Source organism: Gadus chalcogrammus, chromosome 14, assembly GCF_026213295.1.
Source record: "Gadus chalcogrammus isolate NIFS_2021 chromosome 14, NIFS_Gcha_1.0, whole genome shotgun sequence".
Classification (NCBI taxonomy): Eukaryota; Metazoa; Chordata; class Actinopteri; order Gadiformes; family Gadidae; genus Gadus; species Gadus chalcogrammus.
In genome coordinates this window covers 14,184,789-14,205,780 of record NC_079425.1, presented here as the reverse complement: position 1 = coordinate 14,205,780, position 20,992 = coordinate 14,184,789, and the positions used below count along the sequence as shown (strand labels likewise).

At 42.5% G+C, this 20,992-nt stretch overlaps 2 protein-coding genes across 2 annotated transcripts; one reads left to right on the top strand and one right to left on the bottom strand.

Moving 5' to 3' along the window:
* The first annotated feature begins 616 nt into the window (after positions 1 to 616).
* Positions 617 to 9,734, top strand: lims1 (LIM and senescent cell antigen-like domains 1). The gene is made up of 10 exons (XM_056607501.1): positions 617 to 996; positions 2,301 to 2,457; positions 2,622 to 2,688; positions 3,646 to 3,766; positions 4,214 to 4,363; positions 4,567 to 4,717; positions 5,102 to 5,194; positions 5,680 to 5,728; positions 6,107 to 6,182; positions 8,430 to 9,734. The coding sequence occupies exons 1-10, from the start codon at positions 965 to 967 to the stop codon at positions 8,542 to 8,544; spliced, it is 1,011 nt and encodes a 336-aa protein (XP_056463476.1). The 5' UTR covers positions 617 to 964; the 3' UTR covers positions 8,545 to 9,734.
* On the bottom strand, positions 9,692 to 20,788 carry nkpd1 (NTPase, KAP family P-loop domain containing 1). Its single transcript, XM_056607500.1, has 7 exons — positions 20,494 to 20,788; positions 20,304 to 20,365; positions 19,011 to 19,046; positions 17,164 to 17,280; positions 13,038 to 13,366; positions 11,253 to 12,707; positions 9,692 to 11,085 (listed from the first exon to the last, which is right to left on the bottom strand). Exons 3-7 carry the CDS (start codon positions 19,021 to 19,023, stop codon positions 10,846 to 10,848), a joined length of 2,154 nt encoding a protein of 717 aa, XP_056463475.1. The 5' UTR covers positions 19,024 to 19,046; positions 20,304 to 20,365; positions 20,494 to 20,788; the 3' UTR covers positions 9,692 to 10,845.
* Between the last annotated feature and the right edge of the window lie 204 nt (positions 20,789 to 20,992).

Genomic DNA, 20,992 nt, shown 5'->3' with positions numbered 1-20,992 from the left:
TTAGGTGAAGCATTATGAAAAACAAATCATGCAAAATAAAGCATAGAAATCATTTTGCCATTTTCATTTTCCGTCTGGGCTAAGCCCCGGATGTTTATGAAACCTAGAAACACCCCTGGTTCAGGAGTGGACCCATCAAAAACGAATTTCACAAATGCATGTTTTTGCAATCAGCAGTTGTTTCAGAGCTCTGGGTTGTTTCAGTCATTAGCCTGTGACGTCAGTGGGGGTGGCAAGTAGAATCACGTGACAGTACTTGGACGTTGGATGTCCATGTCACTACAAGCCGCAGCGAGACATTATAGGACAAGGGCCGCGTTGCTCCCGATGTTGTGTGAGCATGGATAACTTTGGACGAGTTGCTGCTTCAAAATTGAAATGGCTTTATTGGCATTGAAACGTACACGTGCGTTGCCAATGAACAACGGTAAAATAAGCTACAGAAAATTTTTTGAAACTTTCCCATTTGCGATTCCCATCTGGCCGTGCGTGAAGCATAAACAGACTTCAGAGTGGGCGGGGCCTCGTTCATAGCCCTGCGGTGGGGAGTGGGTGGATGTAGGATCATGAATTGTAACGTTACACCGGTCTACTGTAACGTAATATCCGGTCTTGTACTTGGTCTCTTACTATTCATTGTGTACGCTAGTTTAACGGTCCGCGGAGCAAGAAGAATAAGAACATCAATAGAAGACGAGACAAGAATAACGGAAATAAAGTTAACGGATATACCTTTATCATATGTCCCTCCCTCCATCTCAAAACGCCTATCGGCGTGCAACCTATGTAGCTTAAAATCCCGCCCTCTCTCTTAAACGCTCATTTGGGCTGTCTCACGACGGCACGCCTTGGAGCGAGCGTCAGGAACCGACTCTTCCAACGATTTTTCGGTCCGAGTTTAGAAGTGTAAAAGTAACCTAGTCCGGGTGGTGTTCATTTAAAACGTCGTGGTGTTGTAGTGGTGATGCTTGGGGTGGTCGGAATGACGGGGGGCAGGTAATGTTGTATTATCTGCTACATAACTACATTTAGGAGTATAATACTCCCATGTCAGCTAGATCCGATAGCCATGTTAGCTTAGCGTAGGCCCCGTTATATTAGTTTACTTGTTCTATGACAATATAGACCTGAAAAGATGCCAACAACGATGGAATTTTACATTGAGTATCTGGAAATTGTTAATAAATAATCCTGTAAGCATTCCATGCTGTTGTCTTTATGAAGCAAATCTTCAAGGGAATTCGTTATTAGTTAACGTTATTCTATCTGGAGAAAATAGTAACTTGTATTCAATTAGAAGGAAAGCTACTCAATCATTTACAAGGATAAGCATTATGAGATCAAGTGAAGCTTATCCACATTTAAATCTATTTAGTTAAGTTTATCCTCATGTTATTCTGTTAAGATATTTCATCCTCATTTTATCTCCAAAGTGTTATTTCTTCCTCAGTTATTCTGTACATTACTATAACTTGGTCAGCGACCTTTTCAATATGAAAGCTTTTTCATAATTCATGTATTAAGCCTCTACATGTCAACTCGGTGTAGTGTACTCTCATGCCCAAATTAGGTTATGACTTGTGCTGAATATTTCTTTGCCGTCTCAGTATTGGCAGAGGAGTTTTGTATAAACAGATTTACAACAGACCGTCTAACGTTGTCATTTCAGTCGCCACGTTTAGGATTACTTGTTGGTCTGAGCCCAATCCAATGTGTATGTGTGTGTCTATATATATATATATATATATATATATATATATTGTGTGTATGCATACGAATAATAGAGTCGTGTTGTTCCCTGACTATTATAGTTTTCATTGTTGGGTAGAAACATCTTGGATACTACTACGGTCATTTTTTCCAGGGCTTGCAAACTCAGTTTTTTGTCGCTCTGAGAATATTTTGGCCACATTTCTGGAATCAATATCATTACTGTATTTACAAGGTCCGAGATGTACTTTTAAAATGTTGTCCCCTATAAGTGAGAAATCAATCGAACAAGCAATGTTTTTAATATACAACCCAGACATATATTTTTTACCTGTCAAAGCTATCTCAGTGCAGTGGCAGATTTCTAATGTAGAGCCTTGGCTTAGGTGTTTGACTCCAATCCGAATAGTGTTGGGTTCATTCCCTGTTTCCGCAACCTTACCTGTTGTCATCTTTGATCAAGATGCCCGAACCGCTACCTGCTCCCTAATTATGACGTCTGCATCAGTATCTGAATTCATGCCTATTTATTTTGATTACAGCGTTGATCAATTACTAAATAGAACTCCCAATGTTTTTTTGATTGACAGCATGGCTAACGCCCTGGCCAACGCAGCGTGCGAGCGCTGCAAGAGTGGCTTTGCTCCTGCGGAGAAGATTGTGAACAGCAATGGAGAGCTGTACCATGAGCAGTGCTTCGTCTGCGCTCAGTGCTTCCAGCAGTTCCCAGAGGGACTCTTCTATGAGGTCTTTCTTTCTTTCTTTCTTTCTTTCTTTCTTTCTTTCTTTCTTTCTTTCTTTCTTTCTTCCTCTTTCACTGCCCCCCCCACCCCCCCAGCAGTTTTGAGCAGCAGGAAATGTGATGTTATCCTCTCCCTATATTTGCTAACAGGAAGTGTGTTGTGTTTTAGTTTGAAGGCAGGAAGTACTGCGAGCACGACTTCCAGATGCTGTTCGCCCCCTGCTGTCATCAGTGTGGTTAGTCCTACACAATAAAACACGCATTGGACATAGGAAACAACGATGCGAAACAGACAAAGCACACCACAGACACCACACCAGAGGTAAATGTGTAAAAACACAAAATAAAAACGTATGGCCAAAACATATGACAATCAACAACAATCTTATCTTATATCATGATTACTTGACAGTACAACCAAACAGATTTTCTTTATTAAAAAAAAATTACCTTCAATATATGTGATTGACAGGCTAGATTGATTCCCCAAGACAATCAGAGAAGAGATGCCCTGATTGGTCTGAAATAAGTCCAAAAGCTAAATTGTCTCATTCAGCACATGCATGAGGGCAGTCATTTAGAACTGATATTCTTAGATTTGCCAAAGTAATACTTGAGAGATGACAATGCCATTATTTTGTTTACCATATATTTACGCTCAGTGAGGAGGGATCTTAAGCAGGGAAGGAATGGGACAATCCGTGGTCCAAGTCTAGCAGTGTTGACTGAAATGCTGAATATATGGCGTTTAAAGCTGGGCATAAAGAGAGGTTACAGACGTGCAGGTCCCAACGAGACCTGTGCGTGGTCTCAGGTCCCGCTTAAGAGCGTGGCATTGCAGTCTTAGTGCGCTTTAAGGACAGGAGCATACACAAAAAACATGATTCTCTCTGTGGGTACTCTACAAGGCTTTGGCTGTTCTGCTAAATTAAATGGTGCCGGTGCCGTTTCTAAGGTACACTGAAACGCGTCATTGACATCTATTTTGACCATGTAATCAGTCAAATGCTCGTTATCGATGCAGGTTCTGTCATGATTGTATGTGAATACCGTGCACAGTCATGCAAAACGGAGGTCTTTCTCTACTGAGAGTAAGGCAACTGTTTGATATCATAGATGTTTTGTACTTATTATGACCCTCCTGTCCGCCTTTCTGATTGCTGAAGATCAAACCTGATGACATGTGTTCTCAGGGGAGTTCATCATCGGCCGTGTGATCAAAGCCATGAACAACAGCTGGCACCCTGACTGTTTCTGCTGTAACATCTGCCAGGCAGTGCTCGCTGACGTGGGCTTTGTCAAGAATGCTGGCAGGTCAGCCTCAACACTACTGTGTTTAATCTGTGGTCTTTAATCTAGAACCACAGGTAAACCCCATATATACTGTGTTTAATCTGTGGTCTTTAATCAAGAACAACACGTCAGCCTCATATATATATTGTGTTTAGTCTGTGGTCTTTAATATAGAACCACAGGTCAGCCCCATATAAATACTATGTTTAATCTGTGGTCTTGATTCTAGAACAACAGGTCAGCCCCATATATTGTATTTATTCTATAACCTGTATTCTGTTATCTAGAACCCCAGGCTACCATCACATACTGAAACTCCAATAGACACTCTCTGGTATCTTATCCCGTACATATCAGCCTCATTTCGCTGTACTGAACCGTTGTATTAGTTTATGGCCAGACACAGTCCCTGCATGATTGAAGGGGTCACTTGATGAAGGCAAATTGTTCTTTCTTGTGTGTAACCAGACACCTGTGTCGTCCCTGCCACAACCGAGAGAAGGCTCGTGGCCTTGGGAAGTACATCTGTCAGAAGTGCCATGCCATCATCGAGGAGCAGCCTCTCATCTTCAAGAATGACCCCTACCACCCTGACCACTTCAACTGCAGCAACTGCAGGTCGGTGCCCTTCTCTCTGCGCAGTGGTATGTTGCCATGTTACCCATGCAGACGGGTTGAACGAGTTGTCTTGCGTGACAATGTCATAAAGGTCTCATGATCTTTCCATGATGGTGTCAAGACGTTATCATGATGACGTCATGGCGTTCTCATGATGTTGACATTGCGTTCTCATGGCGTGTGTGTGTGGTGTCGTGGTGCAGTAAGGAGCTGACAGCCGAGGCAAGGGAGCTGAAGGGTGAGCTGTACTGTCTGCCCTGCCACGACAAGATGGGGGTCCCGATCTGTGGTGCCTGCAGAAGACCCATCGAGGGTCGCGTGGTCAACGCCATGGGCAAGCAGTGGCACGTGGAGGTCAGTGGTAGAGAGGGTAGCCAGACATAATTCAGCGCCTCAGCGGGCATATTTTAAATGTAGCGCTCCTCCAGCACACAGGCCGCCAGATTGCCCCGTCTTTCTTTTTGTGTTTTTCCTTCTATCTATTTCATGTTCATTTGTACAACACATCTTCTTCATATTATAAAGATCATCATAACGCACGGAAAGAGGACATTTTGGTCCACTTTTAGCGAACAACACTCTGAATAACATGCAGGAGGATAAATGAAAGCGCCGTTATAGCTTTACACAGACTGCAGGGAATGACCAGGTTATGTTATTATGTCTGGTTCTTTCAGACGGACACTGTGTTATGGTGAATTCAGATCTTGTGATAAGTGTGTTTATGTGTCTCTGCAGCACTTTGTGTGTGCCAAGTGTGAGAAGCCCTTCCTGGGTCACCGCCACTATGAGAGGAAGGGGCTGGCCTACTGTGAGACCCATTACAACCAGGTACACCTTCCTTACATTACCCCCGTAACAATGATACAACTGTACACAAGGTTGCCACTCACAATAATTTTTTGGATCAGTGCGTTGGGCAAAATGTCATTAATAACACCAAATGCCATCACAAGTTACCAGAGTTCTTCTGAAGCATTAAGCAGCAAATGGTTGGCTTGTATATGTATTTGATTAATTACCTACACACACCAAATATTTTATGAATCTATTATATTAATTTGATTTGATTATTTTTTTTGTAGATTGACTGACTTATCGATTCATCAACTATTAACCATTAACTAATAAACAGCAATTAATGGTTCTAGCTCTTATGCACACACCCCCCTGTCCAACAAACCACCCACCTCTACCTTTATGCTAGGCTGGTTGTTTGGTCATGTCATTAATTTTCATGTCTATTCAATGTTTGTGTATTTTAGTTAGCTGGTTCAGGAGCTTAGTTTAAAGTCTGCTTTTTGTCCACTGACCAGCTGTTTGGTGATGTTTGCTACCACTGCAACCGTGTGATCGAAGGCGACGGTAAGGACTAATACTCATTAAGATGACCTATTCAAGATAATGCTTTAAACTACTGCAAAGAGTACTTTTAGTGGTAGAACTAGTAACAAGCAAGAATACTTTACGAGTGAACCTATTGAGAGATTTCGTTTTTAGGAGTTTGCTGCTTCCTAGTGGTTAAAACATGCTATGCTGTTGGTTGAACATCTTTGGAAGACGCGTTACGCATACCATCAAAATGCTGCACATTATCTCACAAATATTGTAAATAATGTAGTTTGAGACCTTAAAGGTTACTGAACCAAACACTGCCAACCAATCTGGACTAGTATGCACTCATGTCGTGTCTTCGTCAGATGAAAGGTATGATTTCCGATCCCTCTCTCCTGGTCTCTGCAGTGGTCTCAGCCCTCAACAAGGCCTGGTGCGTCAGCTGCTTCTCCTGCTCCACCTGCAACACCAAACTCACCCTCAAGTACGTCCCTGCCCCCGTCTGCTCTGGGTTTACTGTGTGTGTTTAGTGGGCATCGTGTGAGTGTGTGTGTTTACTCACTCTGTCTAGGGCTTCTCACTCACCCTGGGGTCTCGGTTAACAACCCCCGGTCTAGTCCTAATAATCCTCCCTCAACCTTTTCCTTCCTTTCCTCCTCCCTTCATGTCTTCCTTCTTCGGCTTCCCTCTCTTGCGTCCCGTCCCGTCCCCCCCCCCCCCCCTTGCCCTCTGGCTGCGCTGCCCTGTGGGCGGGGCTGCGTCCAGAGATAAGTTTGTGGAGGTGGACCTGCGGCCGGTGTGCAGGCGTTGTTACGAGCGCATGCCTGACGAGCTGAAGCGCCGCCTGGCCCGCCGCGAGCGGGATGCCAAAGAGGGCCGGAAGAAGCCCACCGTCTGTGTGTAGAGGTTCCTCTCTCGTTGCTCTGCAAGCACCCTTCAAGGCACCCGCTTCCCCCGCTGTGATGTCTCCGTGATGTCGACGGCATGCCCTCTCCCGCTGATGCTTATAGAAATGCGCTCTTTTTGCGTTTCTCTATTTTTGTGTTTGTGTATTTATTTGAATGCTGTCTGGTGTCAATGTACCCTCGTCTTACAGAGACTCTATTGAACCACCAGGTGTGATGTTGTCTAGCCATGGCATGTTCAAAATCGATCCATTAGTGACATCACAAGTGGGTGGAGGAGTGTGTCCCCCCCCCCCCAGATGTATGATGGGATGTATCAGCCTACTAAGGATTAACCGAGGTCAAATTCCCGACTTTTATTATTACTGCGTCAAAACTGGATTATTCAAACCGCGATAATAATTTAACCGAAGTTTGCCGTTGAACCAGTCAACGTTCCACCCCTGACCGACGTCCACCAGTTAGCGTCCCGGAGACAGGCGCACAGGCGCAGAATGCAACAGGAGTTTGTATTGCATTGAAATGAACAACGTGGCCGAAGGCAGTGACAGCGCGCCAGAGTTTTTTCCGCCTTGGAAAAGGCCCTCTTATCTGTAATGTCAACCAAGTGCAGCTACCTCAAGGTCACATGTTACCATATCTAATGTTTTAATTCATTCCGAAGTGTCTGAGTGAGGCCCACCCGCCCCAATCGCAAAGACGTTTTAATGAATGGAATTTAAACAAATGAGCAAGCAGTAATGTGAGACACCATACAAAGATCAGAATCTCAACTTTAAAACTATCATAACCATTGTTGGCTGCATGGAAGAGAATTTCAACCCCAATCAAATAAGCATGGGGTAATTTTATTTTATTTGTTTGAACTGCTCATGTGCAGCCAAAAAATCACCACGCTGAATTTTAGGCAACAAACAATCAAGAACTAATTTCACTTCCTTTATTCAACCAAAAACATACAGGTACATGTACATTGGGTTCTCAAGATATCTACCTGTTTGTGTTTCATCAAGTTTATACTGTTGCATTGTATTATTTTAATGTTTATGTAAACAAAAAGTGAGTAGTGCTGCCTTATTGGGGTTTCAATGTAAACATTGGTGAAGTGATTTCGGTGTGTAAATCAGTACTCACTAAATGTCAGCACACAGCCTAATAGTTGGTACAGGATACTCAACATCATACCTCGTGGTATATTAGGGGCACTTGATTGCACACGTGCATGTCTTCATTTATGTCTGTTTTACTTTTCATATTTTTTTGAAATGTAGTCATTCCCATTAATTTAAAAGGTGCAACTTTACCAATGGTATAGCGCAACTTGTAGGTTGGCACACCAAAATAATGAGCATAGTGGGCAAAGTATTAAGGATATCGACATGAAGACTATATTTGTGTATATTTGTTATTTTAGTAACGCAACGTGCATGTGCACCAAATGACTTAATTTGATACAAATGTGGAAAGTGGAATGCACCAGTGACCCACCGGCGCTACTGGAAGCATTGGGATTAACATCCTCATGGAGGTTGAAATCTTGACAGCTGATTGAGAGCCTCTTGCTGCTTTGTAATAGAGTGCCTACGTAGATTTACCCCTCAACAGTAAATGAACAGACCATGTGAATTAACACAAAAAAAGTACCTGCATGTTGCTCTACAATTAAGTGTTTTCAACCCATGGACCCCCGAATCATAAAGAGGAAACATGGACAGCCATGCAGAGCATGGCTCCAATCAGCGCTGTTTTCAATTGGCTCCAATGAGGATCAGTTGGGTCGGTCTGGTGGTTTCATCTTTCTCTTGTGTTTGTCTTTCTCTTTGCAGGAACAAGTTTGTGGAATTTGACATGAAGCCGGTATGTAAGAAATGTTATGAGAAGTTTCCTCTGGAGCTCAAGAAGAGGCTGAAGAAGCTGGCTGAGGCGGTGGGCAGAAAGTAATGTCGTCCCAAGCCCTTCGGGTGTTTTATTACCTTTGACCTAAGATGAGGCCTACTGTGCTGTTGACGAGTTGATTTCATATTCCCCCTCCTGTTTGACCTGACTTAACTCCTATCCTAGTATGTTTGACTTTACGGTGACTCCTGCAGTAGAATGTTAGACCTTAAGGTAAGGCCTACTGTGGTATGTTGACCTTAAGGCAAGTTGTAGTGTTCACCTGAAGGTTAAGTTTACTATAGTGTTAACCTTAAGGTAGGGTCTACTGTTTGTTTGCCTTAAGGTAAGTTCTCCAGTAGTTTTGACCTTAAGGGGCCTACTGTAATGTTAACCTGAGGCTGTTGTTTTCTCAAGTCTTAACTTCATTTATTTTTCCACATTTTTTTAATGCCCAATGTATTTATATTCGCTCCTTATGCATCACAGTGGATATTGCATCGCAAAACGCTCTCCATTTAAGATTAACAATTGGTATATTAGTGTTTCTATTCTAGTTAAAGTGTTGCCAACATACTTTGGTTCTTATTTTACCTTTATCATAGCCCACATGAGAAGCTATAGTATGATCTTTTATTTTGTAGATGTAATGCTAAAGAACTGCAATACCTTTTTATTGCAGTAAGAGCTTTATTCCACTAGGATACTACTTTGAAAACGTAAATCCGGTGGATTGATGCAACAAAGAATATATCTGATTGGCTTTTGTATTGTGCCTTGAATATAACCATGTATCCTGATATGCAATTCATTTTTTATTTTTTCATAAAGCTCTATGTATTTTCAGATGTATTATGTTTATGATGCATTAATATGCCACAAATGTATTTTTCTTAATCACAAATGCAAATATACCTTTAATCAATATTGGGTCATGTGATTGCACTAGTTACTAATGCTTAATATACATGCACACCCATCTTATGCTGTCTTGATATTCACACCATCACTATGAACCTTCTCACCTCAGTCGTGTGATTTTGGGTGACAGTGTAATTTGGAATTGGAGAAATGAAAGGAAAAAAACATGGATAGTTAGAACTTCCATTATGTGGGTTCCTGCTTGTTGGCACCGAATGATCAGCCCAATAATTAGCATGTTGGCAATTCAGGGGTACGACACCTTTTAATTTGAAAGAACTTAATAAAGATATCACAACATAATACTGAATGGTGTTTCTTCTGTCGTATTCACAGCTACACCTTGTAAAGATTAATTACCTTTTTTCATGTCCAGTGGCTTTAACTTGCATTACCCTGGGCATATGAACACATGGGCCATGTCTACGGGCATGGGAAAACAGTTCTTATTTGGCAAGGTCACATCAACTTTAATATCTGGATGGTTTCCCCATGATACATGTAGACTGATTTGTTAATACTATGGATTCAATCATTGTCTTTGTGATCACAAAGTGTAGTCTCACAAATGTTTATTGAGGTTGAGTCCGGTTTATCACCGGAGCAAATTGTTTGGTGAAAACAGTCAAGTCATAACAATAGTATTGAGTACATTTTCTCCTGCAATAAGAATAATGCATGTACAGTGTTGATGAACAACAGGACATTTCTGTACAGCCCTGGTACAATAAAATAAGTACAGTACAATATATTAGATCAATGTCCATTCCCAGAGGAAGAAGAAAAAACTGCACATTCAAGTGCAAATTAAGATACCTATAGTGTTGTTTATAATATTTAGATGCATATATATTTGTGTTGTTCAAGTATAACAACATAGAGCAAAAGAGAAAAAGTCTTGGAAAAAGTCAAATTGAACACGAAACCATGCACTAACAACCAGGATAGAATAAAGAATACAAAATAAAAGAGTGTTTCCCAAAGTCCTTGGCAATAAATAAGGAGCAAAGGGCTTTTTCCAGAAACAAACAGATTCACTGCACAATGATGAGAATGGTTTGAATGTTAACAAACGTAAATTTCTTAATTCAAGCATAACAAACTAACTATAACTTCCAATGAAGTGGGTTCCTTTACTTCAATAATTAAAATTTTAAGTGCAACATAAAACAGTCCTTCCACCAATACTGCTCTGCATATACCATATCAATTAAATCAATGGATTTAATTGATATAGTTAAATAGTTATACATTGTTCATATAGCATTTTAAGCTTTCACATTGTATATATAATACAGTTTAATATGTAGCCTGTGACCTTGTGTTTACCAAGTACCATATATTGTATAATTTGGGACATTTATACATCGTATACAATACTGATATCCTTGTTTCACAGCTTGTATATCATGATTACACATGTATCCGTGAAGCGTAGCATGAAGGCTAGCTAGGCTGTGATGGTGGTTCGTGATGGGGCCGTCTGAGGCAGGGTGACTGAGATGGAGTTTGTCGACGGACTGAGGAAAAGCCCCAGAAGCGTAGCCTGAAAGCAGTCCACTGCCCCAGCGTCATCGGGAAGAGCAACTTGAGTTGGTCAACGTCACCGAAGACCAGCGCTAAGCCGTTAAGGTCATTCTCCCTGACAACCTTAGCATAATCAGAATTAGGGTGCATCCTCTCCAGCTAAAAAAGAAGAAGGGGAAGAGTAGGATAAAGGGTTTGTTAATTAATTAATTAATTATTGATCAGAGCTGATACAATGTCTATGTAGTGGGTTTAAATCATTTTGGTGACTATGCCATTATTTCCTAATGATAATGAATGATCCTAACTCAGTGTTAGCAGCTTACCTCTGAACAAACCTCCTCAACGCTCATGTTGATGATGGATTTGATAGGCAGCGGCACGACGGTACCAGTCCACCCGGATTCCTTGAGCTTGGAGACCCCTCTGATCTGACCCAGCTCCTTTCTTATCGTGAGGTCAAGGTTCACCGTCGCCGCCGCAAACGCCTCAATATCCTTTATAGTGAACGGGAAGTCGATCTTCAGAAGCATTTCAAAGGTCTCTGGATCGCTGTCCTGCTCCAGGAGATCTTCGATCTGTTCTCTGATCATGTAGAGCTCCACCCTGGACTCCTTGAAGACCTGCCACAGGGTCTTGGAGTCCTCACTGTACGACACGTTGACCCCGTCGATCTCTAGTCTCTGCTGGTCGTCTTCCATACAGTTGAGGAGCCAGCTGAGACGGCAGGGCCAGTAGTTGGCCAACACCACCCAGGCCGCAATGTCCTCTGGTGGAGGAACCTCGGCTTTCAGATATTTCATGATGGTCACCGTCATCCGAATGGAGTTGATCACCCGCCTCATGGACATGCTGTCGTCCAAGATGTATTTCTTCAGCCTGCCCCCGTCACTCATGAAGCTTTTGAAGGCAATGGTGACAAGGTTCTCTATTTCCTCCTCCACCCCCTCCGTGGATTCCCTCGTTGTATACATCAGTGGCATGTGGATGTCCTCTAGGGAAGACTCATGGTCTTGCGTTGATTTGCTGCAACACAGTCTGTGTTTGCGCTTGTGTGTCCCGGTCAGAATCACGTCTGATTTGTAGGTGAGGCCGTAGAACACCTTGCGTTTGGAGTCCTCCGTCAGCGGTGGGATGGTGAAGGAGAGAGTAACGATGCGGTTCAAAAAGGCATACGCTCGGTCCTCGCGACACAAGCAGCCATCAGCAAAGTTCACTTTCTGCACGATCACTTCCGGGTTGACAGCCAGGATTAGAAAGAAGGGACTCCCCTGGTCTGAGAGCAGGATGTTGATGGCTTCCAGGACCGACACGATCTTCGTCGGGCTGCAGCGGTCAAGATTTGTGATCCTCATCACGACGCGGATCCGCCGGCCCTCGAACAGCTCCATGAAGTGGATGAAGTTGGACAGCAGCCATATTTCCTTCCGCACCTCGTGCATGAAGCCCAGCTGGCGGCTCACCTGTACGTTGTCCATGATGCTGTTGAGTCTGCTTTTCTGGCTGTGCAGAAGGTTCTTCGCCAGGTCAACCATGAACTTGCCCGCGCTTGCAGCAGGAACGCCAAGCGCTGCCAGGGCCACGCCCTCACCGACACCCATAAGATTGGTGGTTGTCCCATTGACCTGGCCCATGCCCTCGTCCCCCTCCTCGGGGAAGCCGAACAGCCCCAGGCCCACGCAGATGGTCACCATGGTAATCAGGACATAGAGGATGAAGTGCCACAGCGGGCAGCAGCACAGCATCTTAGGTTTAAGGCAGCTTGGACCTTCCTTCACAAGCTGATGGTTTGGAAGAAAGGGATGTAAACAACATTCATATGCAGCAATTTAAAGAGCGCCTAAAGTTTCAACACCAGGTATAATTTATGCCATTATAAGCCATTTCAAGAGGCAGCCCCTATTGACGTCACAAGTGGTCGTTTTGCACCCACTTAGTAGGCTTTACACATCATAAATCTGGAGGAACACTCACAGTTTAAATGTCACATAAGGGGGGTTTATGAAACGGCTTGTTTAGACTAATCAACAAAAAAAAGAGTATAATAGGGGCCTCATACAAATGTATTTCTTTACTATTGTGAAAGATCACCAAAGAAAACTCTTAAAGACCTTCTGGCGGATCTCGTCCTCCTCGTAGTGCTGCACGGTGCGGTACAGGGACAGCGGCAGCCTGCCGAAGTGGACTTGCATGGCGTGGCAGAGCCTCAACACCAACCCGGCCCAGAGCAGGTCGCTGCCGGCGAAGTGCCAGGCGCTGAAGTGGATGTGGACGAAGCGCATGTGCTCCTGGTGATGGTCCTCCGCCCAGGCAGGCCGGTAGAAGAGCAGCTTGAAGAGCAGCGAGAGCAGGCCAGAGAGAGAAGGCTTCACCGAGCGAGGTCTGGAGCTCCCGTAGGCCAACAGCTGCTCTCTCCTCGTCGCCTCCCGGTCCATGTGCACTGGAACCGGCCCGGTGGAGGAGAACAACGTGTTAGACACATGTTAGAGGAGGAGAACCGGCCCGGTGGAGGAGAACCACGTGTTAGAGGAGGAGAACCGGCCCGGTGGAGGAGAACCACGTGTTAGAGGAGGAGAACCGGCCCGGTGGAGGAGAACCACGTGTTAGAGGAGGAGAACCGGCCCGGTGGAGGAGAACCACGCGTTAGAGGAGGAGAACCGGCACAGTGGAGGAGTACGATACATGTTATAGATAGGAGAACAACATGCATGGTGGGGGAGAAGTACAAACATGGTGGAGGAGAAGTACCATGAACATGTGAAAGGAACACAAGTTAGAGTAGAACATTAATGGTAGAGGTATCATGTTAAACGCATTTTATGGGAGAAACAATTCAGAATCTGATTATTTCACTTTTCATTATAATACTTTGTAAATCCTGAAGGTTTTATTCAGTTCAATTGTTCAACACGTTTGAGAGAACATTTTAGACGTATATTAGAGGAGAAGAAACCCCGTCCTTGCACCTTACTATGTTTGCTGAGCATACAACTTCAACCGATGCCCACAAGTCCACACCATTTTTCTAGACCATTCCACAATTTATTTTACACCATTTATCCCATGATGCATCACATTTTTCCTTTTCAGCCAATGATCCAATATAGAGGTTAAGGCAGTTTCCTTATGTAAATAAGAGCTGTTATGCGGTGAGATCTAACACGTTCCAGCTTGTTGCGACAAATCAACACTATACTGAGAGCTTACCGCACATAATTCCTGTCAGAATACTAACCTAAACTTGTTACTCTCCTTACTCCTTATTTATGCCATACATAGTGTACTATGCAGTGTTCAGTAAGGATTAGGGAATGAGGGAACAATTTCTAAAGGTCCACCAACAAAAACCGTCATCCCAAAAAAGCCAAAAACCACCAATGGGTTTGGCGCGCGGGCTGGATTTTGGTGGTCAACGTGAGGTGGTTGGTCAATATGACCCAAAAACACCCATATGAGCGTTTAGCTCCCCTATCGATTGGTCATAGAAAGCAACAATATGTCACGTTTGTCAAGTTTAGGTATGGAAAAAAAATGGATGTCATCTGTTTTATGTCGGGAGAAAATCCTTTATTAGAAGTTATTTTCGGCATTAAAATTTGTTTTGATTACATTTCAAGTGAGAAATTAGCTTTTTTTATTTTGTTAGTTAATACAACTGTTTCTATCATTGCCATGGTGATTGATGTAAAGAGGGCTATGGCTGAAAGCTGCAACTTGTATGTTGTTTGAATCATCGCCTTTGCGTTGAGCAGGCATCTGAGCTGTTACGTTATGTGTTATGAATTGTAACTTCTGATCTCTTGAGTGACCCAGGGATGACATTTATTGTTCTTTGGGATGAACACGACTGACTGTTTTTGTGGCGGTACCCAGAAGTTTATAACCAGAAGATTTTATTACTGTCCATTAAAAAGGTACATAATCATGACAAATTAATACAGCCTTAAAGATGCATGATTCATGAATGCAATAAATAAATAAAAATTCGAAAGGCATCTACTAAAATTATAAATTTGGAGGCTCTAGCCCTACAGAAGGCGATGTAATTAGTAGGTGACCTAGGACACTTGGGAGTGAGCTTGGGACCTGCAGACTCTTTTATCCAAAATAGCCCAAAGGACATGAAAATTTCAATTTGGAGGCTCTAGCCATCCAGGAAGTCATCATGAGATGCACCATCTCATGTCTCAGGCTGTGTAGTATTGAAACTGAAACTAATTTTTCCCGGACATCATTTGATACTGATCTACGATGCTTACCTGAATCACACCATAAATAACATAGTGTCTTTCATTTTTAGGACTACAAATGTGGCTAATTTGGAGTTACAGCCTTTTTCATTGGTGGATGCTAACCAATGAGAGCAAAGCTGCCTGCTTAAAAGCTTTGACGGTTCCATCTGCCTCTCATGATCCATCATGCTCCCTCATGCACTCTCAGCCGCTCTCATGCACTCTCAGACGCTCTCATGCGCTCTCAGACGCTCTCATGCGCTCTCATGTGCTCTCATGTGCTCTCATGCACTCTCAGACACGCTCATGCGCTCTCATGTGCTCTTATCGATCTCATGTGCTCTCCTGCGCTTTTATGCCCTCTAATACGCCTGCCTGTTAACATAGCCTGATTTGTTAACTTTTTATGGTTTGGTGCCACTGTGGCCACCTATTTAGTTTAATTCAGCCTTGTCTAACTGTTTCCATATTTGGCCTTGTGCTTTGGTTAAGCTGTTTTAAATTTCATCATTCGTCATTCTGGATGATGGTAGGCTGCGAGTGGCCTTTCATTTGGTTCAACATTTTATCTTGTTTTTTGTTGAGCTAGGGAGCTAGGCTTACCTACTTTTTTTTTCCTTCGTTTGAGCTATTATAAAGATGAGTTTGTTTAAAGTTAAGTCCTGTTATATTCATTGCTTGTCACAGGTTCACCCTTATGTCTTAAAGCTTTTCTGAACTATTTCCTATCTGGTGTTATTACAATAAATATTTTAGGGTTAGGGTAAGCCAAGGTGGCCCCTGGTAGATGGCTAAGTTCTTATCTCCTTCAATAAATGTTGATTCTTCCATTGCAACATCTTCTATTTTCAATTCGTCGTCAAGCTGTGTGAATCACACCCTGTCGGGTTAGACCCTCCAGGTTGATAATCCTAGACCTGTGGTCTCTAGCTCACTGTCCTGACCCCTAGGTCCCCTATTCATTTGACATCACTTACTCTTACTTCATAAGTCCCTGTAGATCTAGAGCCTCCAAATGTATACTTTTAGTCGACCTTAATGCCCTGATTCATATAAAGAAAGAACGGACAGCGATAGAAAAATAACCAAACATATACATTTGCTGCATGAAGATTATTATTATTATTAGCAAATTTCTTGTGAGAAATGTTATCAAAACACAATTTTTATGGAGAAACTATTTTAGAACATTGAAGCTCAGCTGGGAATAAAACAATAAAACAAATTATTTTGGTTTTAGGACGTTGTTTGAGAATATGTCCGGGGCATGATGTTCCAAGTGAGTAGTCCGTGTAAAGGCATGAAGTCAGCGTGGTTCAGTGATTTGAAAGGGTCCTTTGTGGAGGAGCTTCCATGATCTCACTCTCCACACCACCACCACCACATAGACCGTATGCCTTCTGTCTCTTACGGTTATGCTGTGATATCAGTGTTATTACGACTACTGTTGTAAAAAGAAATCCCCGCCGGGGACATAAAAGTTTTACTTTAACATCGCGGCCTGAAGAGGAAGTATCTCGTTAACTTGCTGTCATTTTATTAGCATTTTAATATTGACATTGGTCTTTGTTTGAGACTGCAGATGATAACACTGTGGACTGTGAACTATACAACTCTCCTTGTCACTCTTTAAGAGAGGGTGTTTCATTTCTACTAAGGGATCTCCTTCCCTGCTCAAGTTTAAAAACTGTCTGAAGAGGTTAAAGTCAAGGTGCTTTTTACTGTTACACAGCCTGGTGGAATTCTGATATTTAGTCTTGGTGATGATGTGGTCAATGTTTGGTCTGCTTAAGAGTTGGACCTGAGGTTGAGGGGATTTCCCCTGCCCCCCAGAGATCTATACCTACTTCTATGGTGCAAACAAACATATTAAGTTGAATTCCAAGCCCAATCAACTACATTAAATTTAGAGTCCAACCAAACCAAGTATACACTGTTACGATACTAAGCCCAGCAAATCAGAGAGAGTTCCAGTTAGGAGCGAGCCCCCTTGGAGCAGCGGTACCTTGTGTTCGTTGGAGGATATGATTGATGCGGTCGGGACATGAGGAGTAGAGCCCAACGGTGGTGGGGGAGGACACCGTGGTGAGGGTCTTGGACAGGGTATAGGCGTACAGGTCATCTGCAGACACAACACACCTCATTGTCAACATGATATCGATACTGTGGCCGTGTTGTGATTGGTTCACTTGTTCTCTCCCAACCCTAATACATACTGAACACTTAATAATACTTTTTTTGAAGAATAAGTAAGGTAGGGATTAGGGGGAATTCGGACAGGAATTATATGCGGGAAGCTCTCAGCATGATGTTAATTGGTCAATTGAAGCTGATATGTGTTAAATCTCACCCCCTAACAGCTCATTTGCATGAATAAATTGTACGTGCCTTGTCATGTCTATTGGATCATTGGCTGAAAAGGAACAATGTGATGCATCACGAGGTAAATTGTGTGGGATACATGGTGTTGAATGGTATGGAAATGGTGTGGAATGGTTTGGAAAAATGGTGTGCATTTAGATCCACACATAGTTTAGACTATAGTACACGCCAGTCGTCAGTTGTACACCACTTTAATGGTGTATTGTTTTTTTTTAAGTTTTGCACTACTACGCAACTAGATTCTTACACCAAACCTTCAAACAGCATTACAGAATGGTGACAGACCAAAAAGTGTGCTTTGTAGTGAACAAATTCGGACACAGCCTCAAAGAGCATAATTCTCATGGTGTTATCAGTTTATCGCCATGGTTTATAATTCCCGCTCAACCTCCTCCACACTTTTAATAATGTTACATTTTGGTTGTTACTATTTAATTTGTACTGCATATATATATATATATATATATATATATATATATAATTAAATATATCAAGTCAAAAACATTTTATTTATAAAGAACATGCTTCAGAGGAAATTGAAAGGAAACAAAAACAGCGAATTGTATATGCGAGTTGTTTATGTCACAAAATCTCAGATGGGATTAAAGGCAAAAGAAAAGGTAGGATTTAGGTGAGATTTCAAAGGGACAGCAGGCCTAATAGGCTAAAATAATCCATTGATTGCAACAGTGAAGGCATGGTCGTGACTTCGAACTGAGACAGTGGGACCGGGCAGTATTAATTGCCCTTGAGGTAGAATTCGGGGCAAAAGACATGATGGTTATTTTCTTTTGCTTTCAATTAATGTTGTTTTGGTTTCGTTTGATTCTGTTGTTACTTGAATAATTATATATATATATATATTATTATATATATATATATATATATATATATATATATATATATATATATATATATTTATTTCATTCTATTTTGTTTTTTTATTTTATTTTAAAGCACTTTGATAACCTCTGTGTCTGATACTGTGCTATACAAAATAATTGACTTTGAATTGGACTTTGACCACCCATTTGGAGTGTTAAAAACAGATATAAACCCTGAAAATCCACTCTAAACTTGACTGAGAGACAGGGGAGGGAGATAGTACGGGTTAGATGGGGTCCATCTTATGGGTTCCAGTTGATATTGTGGCAGCGGCACTTTGGTCAAGCTGAAGGTGAGAGAAGGACGGGCTACAGACTCCTGAGTACGGGGAACTGCAACAAGGCACAAAGCCCAGATGGCTGTTCAATGGTTACGGCTACTGTGTGCTTGTATGTTTGTGTACATGTTTGTGAATATGTTTGTGTGCATGTGTGGGTGTATTTGTATGCATGTGTGTGTGTGTGTGTGTGTGTGTGTGTGTGTGTGTGTGTGTGTGTGTGTGTGTGTGTGTGTGTGTGTGTGTGTGTGTGTGTGTGTGTGTGTGTGTGTCTGTGTGTGTGTGTGAACATGATGGGCTGTTCTTACCTTTAACAGACATGGCAGAAGGTTATGAATGGTTCCCTATGGAGAAGAGGTCAGAAGAACAGATAGTAGACTTCAGCCATGGAGAACAGGATGCTCGGAGTAATCAAATTCGTAGGCTTCTTTGTCAGACTATCGTTTTTTTCTCGGCCCCCAACAGAACCAAGTGCCAAGAGGGGGGGGACAGGGTCCTCTCCATTGCAGAACCCTCCCTCTAGAACTCCCTCCCAAAATAAATAAATGGCTCCACCCCTCTTCACTCAATTACTCAAAACAAGAGAGTAGCATCCAGCTGCAGCCCCGGAGCTGGGGCCGGTGTGGTGTGGCAACAGGGCCAGTGGTGTAGCAGGTCCGTTTTTCGGCTTTTTTCTTCGTTTTGCGTTTATTGTGCACATAACTGGTACGCAAGTTCCAGAGATCGGGAAAAAAAAACGAAACAACAACAAAAACAACTGCAAAGAAAAGGGAAATGGAGCCGGAGCAGAAGAAAATGATTTTTCGAAAAAGTGGCACCGAGATGTGCCGTGGCTCGAAACGAATGATAAGCGCAATGAAATGTGCGCTCATGTGTGCTGCTGTGCACTGCGAACACACTGGAGAATTGCGCAAAATCAGCTGATCGCAACGTTACTTTTGTCAGATAATCAAACGCTCCGTGGTCGAGCTGCTGCAGGTTGATAAAAAAAAGGTGACGCAAAAAAACTCTGTGAAACTGGGTACGTTTCATAAGATCCGATGTTACGTGTGGAGCTATGTCTGGGGTGCGTACCAAACTCCATCTCCTGCTACTTATCAGATATAATTAATTGACATAATGTGATATAACAGCGATACTATGACAATACAGACAATGTCATGTCTGCTGTTTATAAAGCCTCCATTTCCACCTGTACGAGCTACGAACTTTGGTTGTTGTGAGTCCCCCTCCGCTCGGAATGGGATCATCGATTATTGTAGTCTCCATTCTAGCATCTAATATAAGTCCCGTTTTGCACCTGTGTTTAACCAGCTCGAAACGTGACCCAAGGGAATTTCTGTGTAGTAACGGCACGTTTTAGTCCGTAAAACAATTGCAAAATGGTTAATGAGTTATAAATCGGTAGCTTAATACGTAGAAGAACACACCTAGCATTGTGTACGTCTGGCTCCTTATAAGCTGTCGTGATAGAAAAACGCGTTTGCTCTTTTTTTGCATCCAATAATTATACCTGGATGTCGTTCATTTAAGTTAATGGCTGGGGAGTGGTCTTTTGCCAAGAACTGCGCGTAACGGAGCATATCTGAGCCGAGACTTACCTGCTGGGAACCCTTTGGCCTGCTCTGCGGATTGCACTCCACTCAACTCCTCTGACTAACATCTAGAATTCCAGAGAAAGGGAATGAACTTTAAACCACGCCAGAGCTGGAGGCTGTAAATCACTGATAACAGAACGACAGGTTGACTTAGACCAGGCAATTTCCTGGGTAAGGCTTAACACAAAATTACCTTCGACTGCAGAAAGCCGTTACGGTTCTGTATCTACACTTCCCTATGGCCATCTTCAAAACTTCGATAACACAGCTTGGCAATGCATTCATAGGCTTTGCCAATGTGTTGAAATGCATGAGACTTTTTTTAATGTCCTTTGTAAAGACGCGTCAAACATGGTCTTATCAGAGACACAAACTAAAGTGGACGAACTGGTTTCTGTTTCTAACGAAAAGCAGACGTGCTTTTGCCTGTTTTCCAACAGCGATTTCAAATACCAATTCTACACACGCATGAATGCGCACCTGGGATAATGCCACGTTCACGGATGCTTGCCTGATTCCGATGGTCAATATAAAACATATATAATATAACATAGGCTAACTTCTGTTGATTAGGCTACACAACAAAATTACCAATATTGTATTAATAAATCAATTTATTGTATTATATTGTTAGTGACCAATTAGTCCTGCCTAAACAGCATGATTAAACCTTTGTGCAAGCCTTCTCAAAT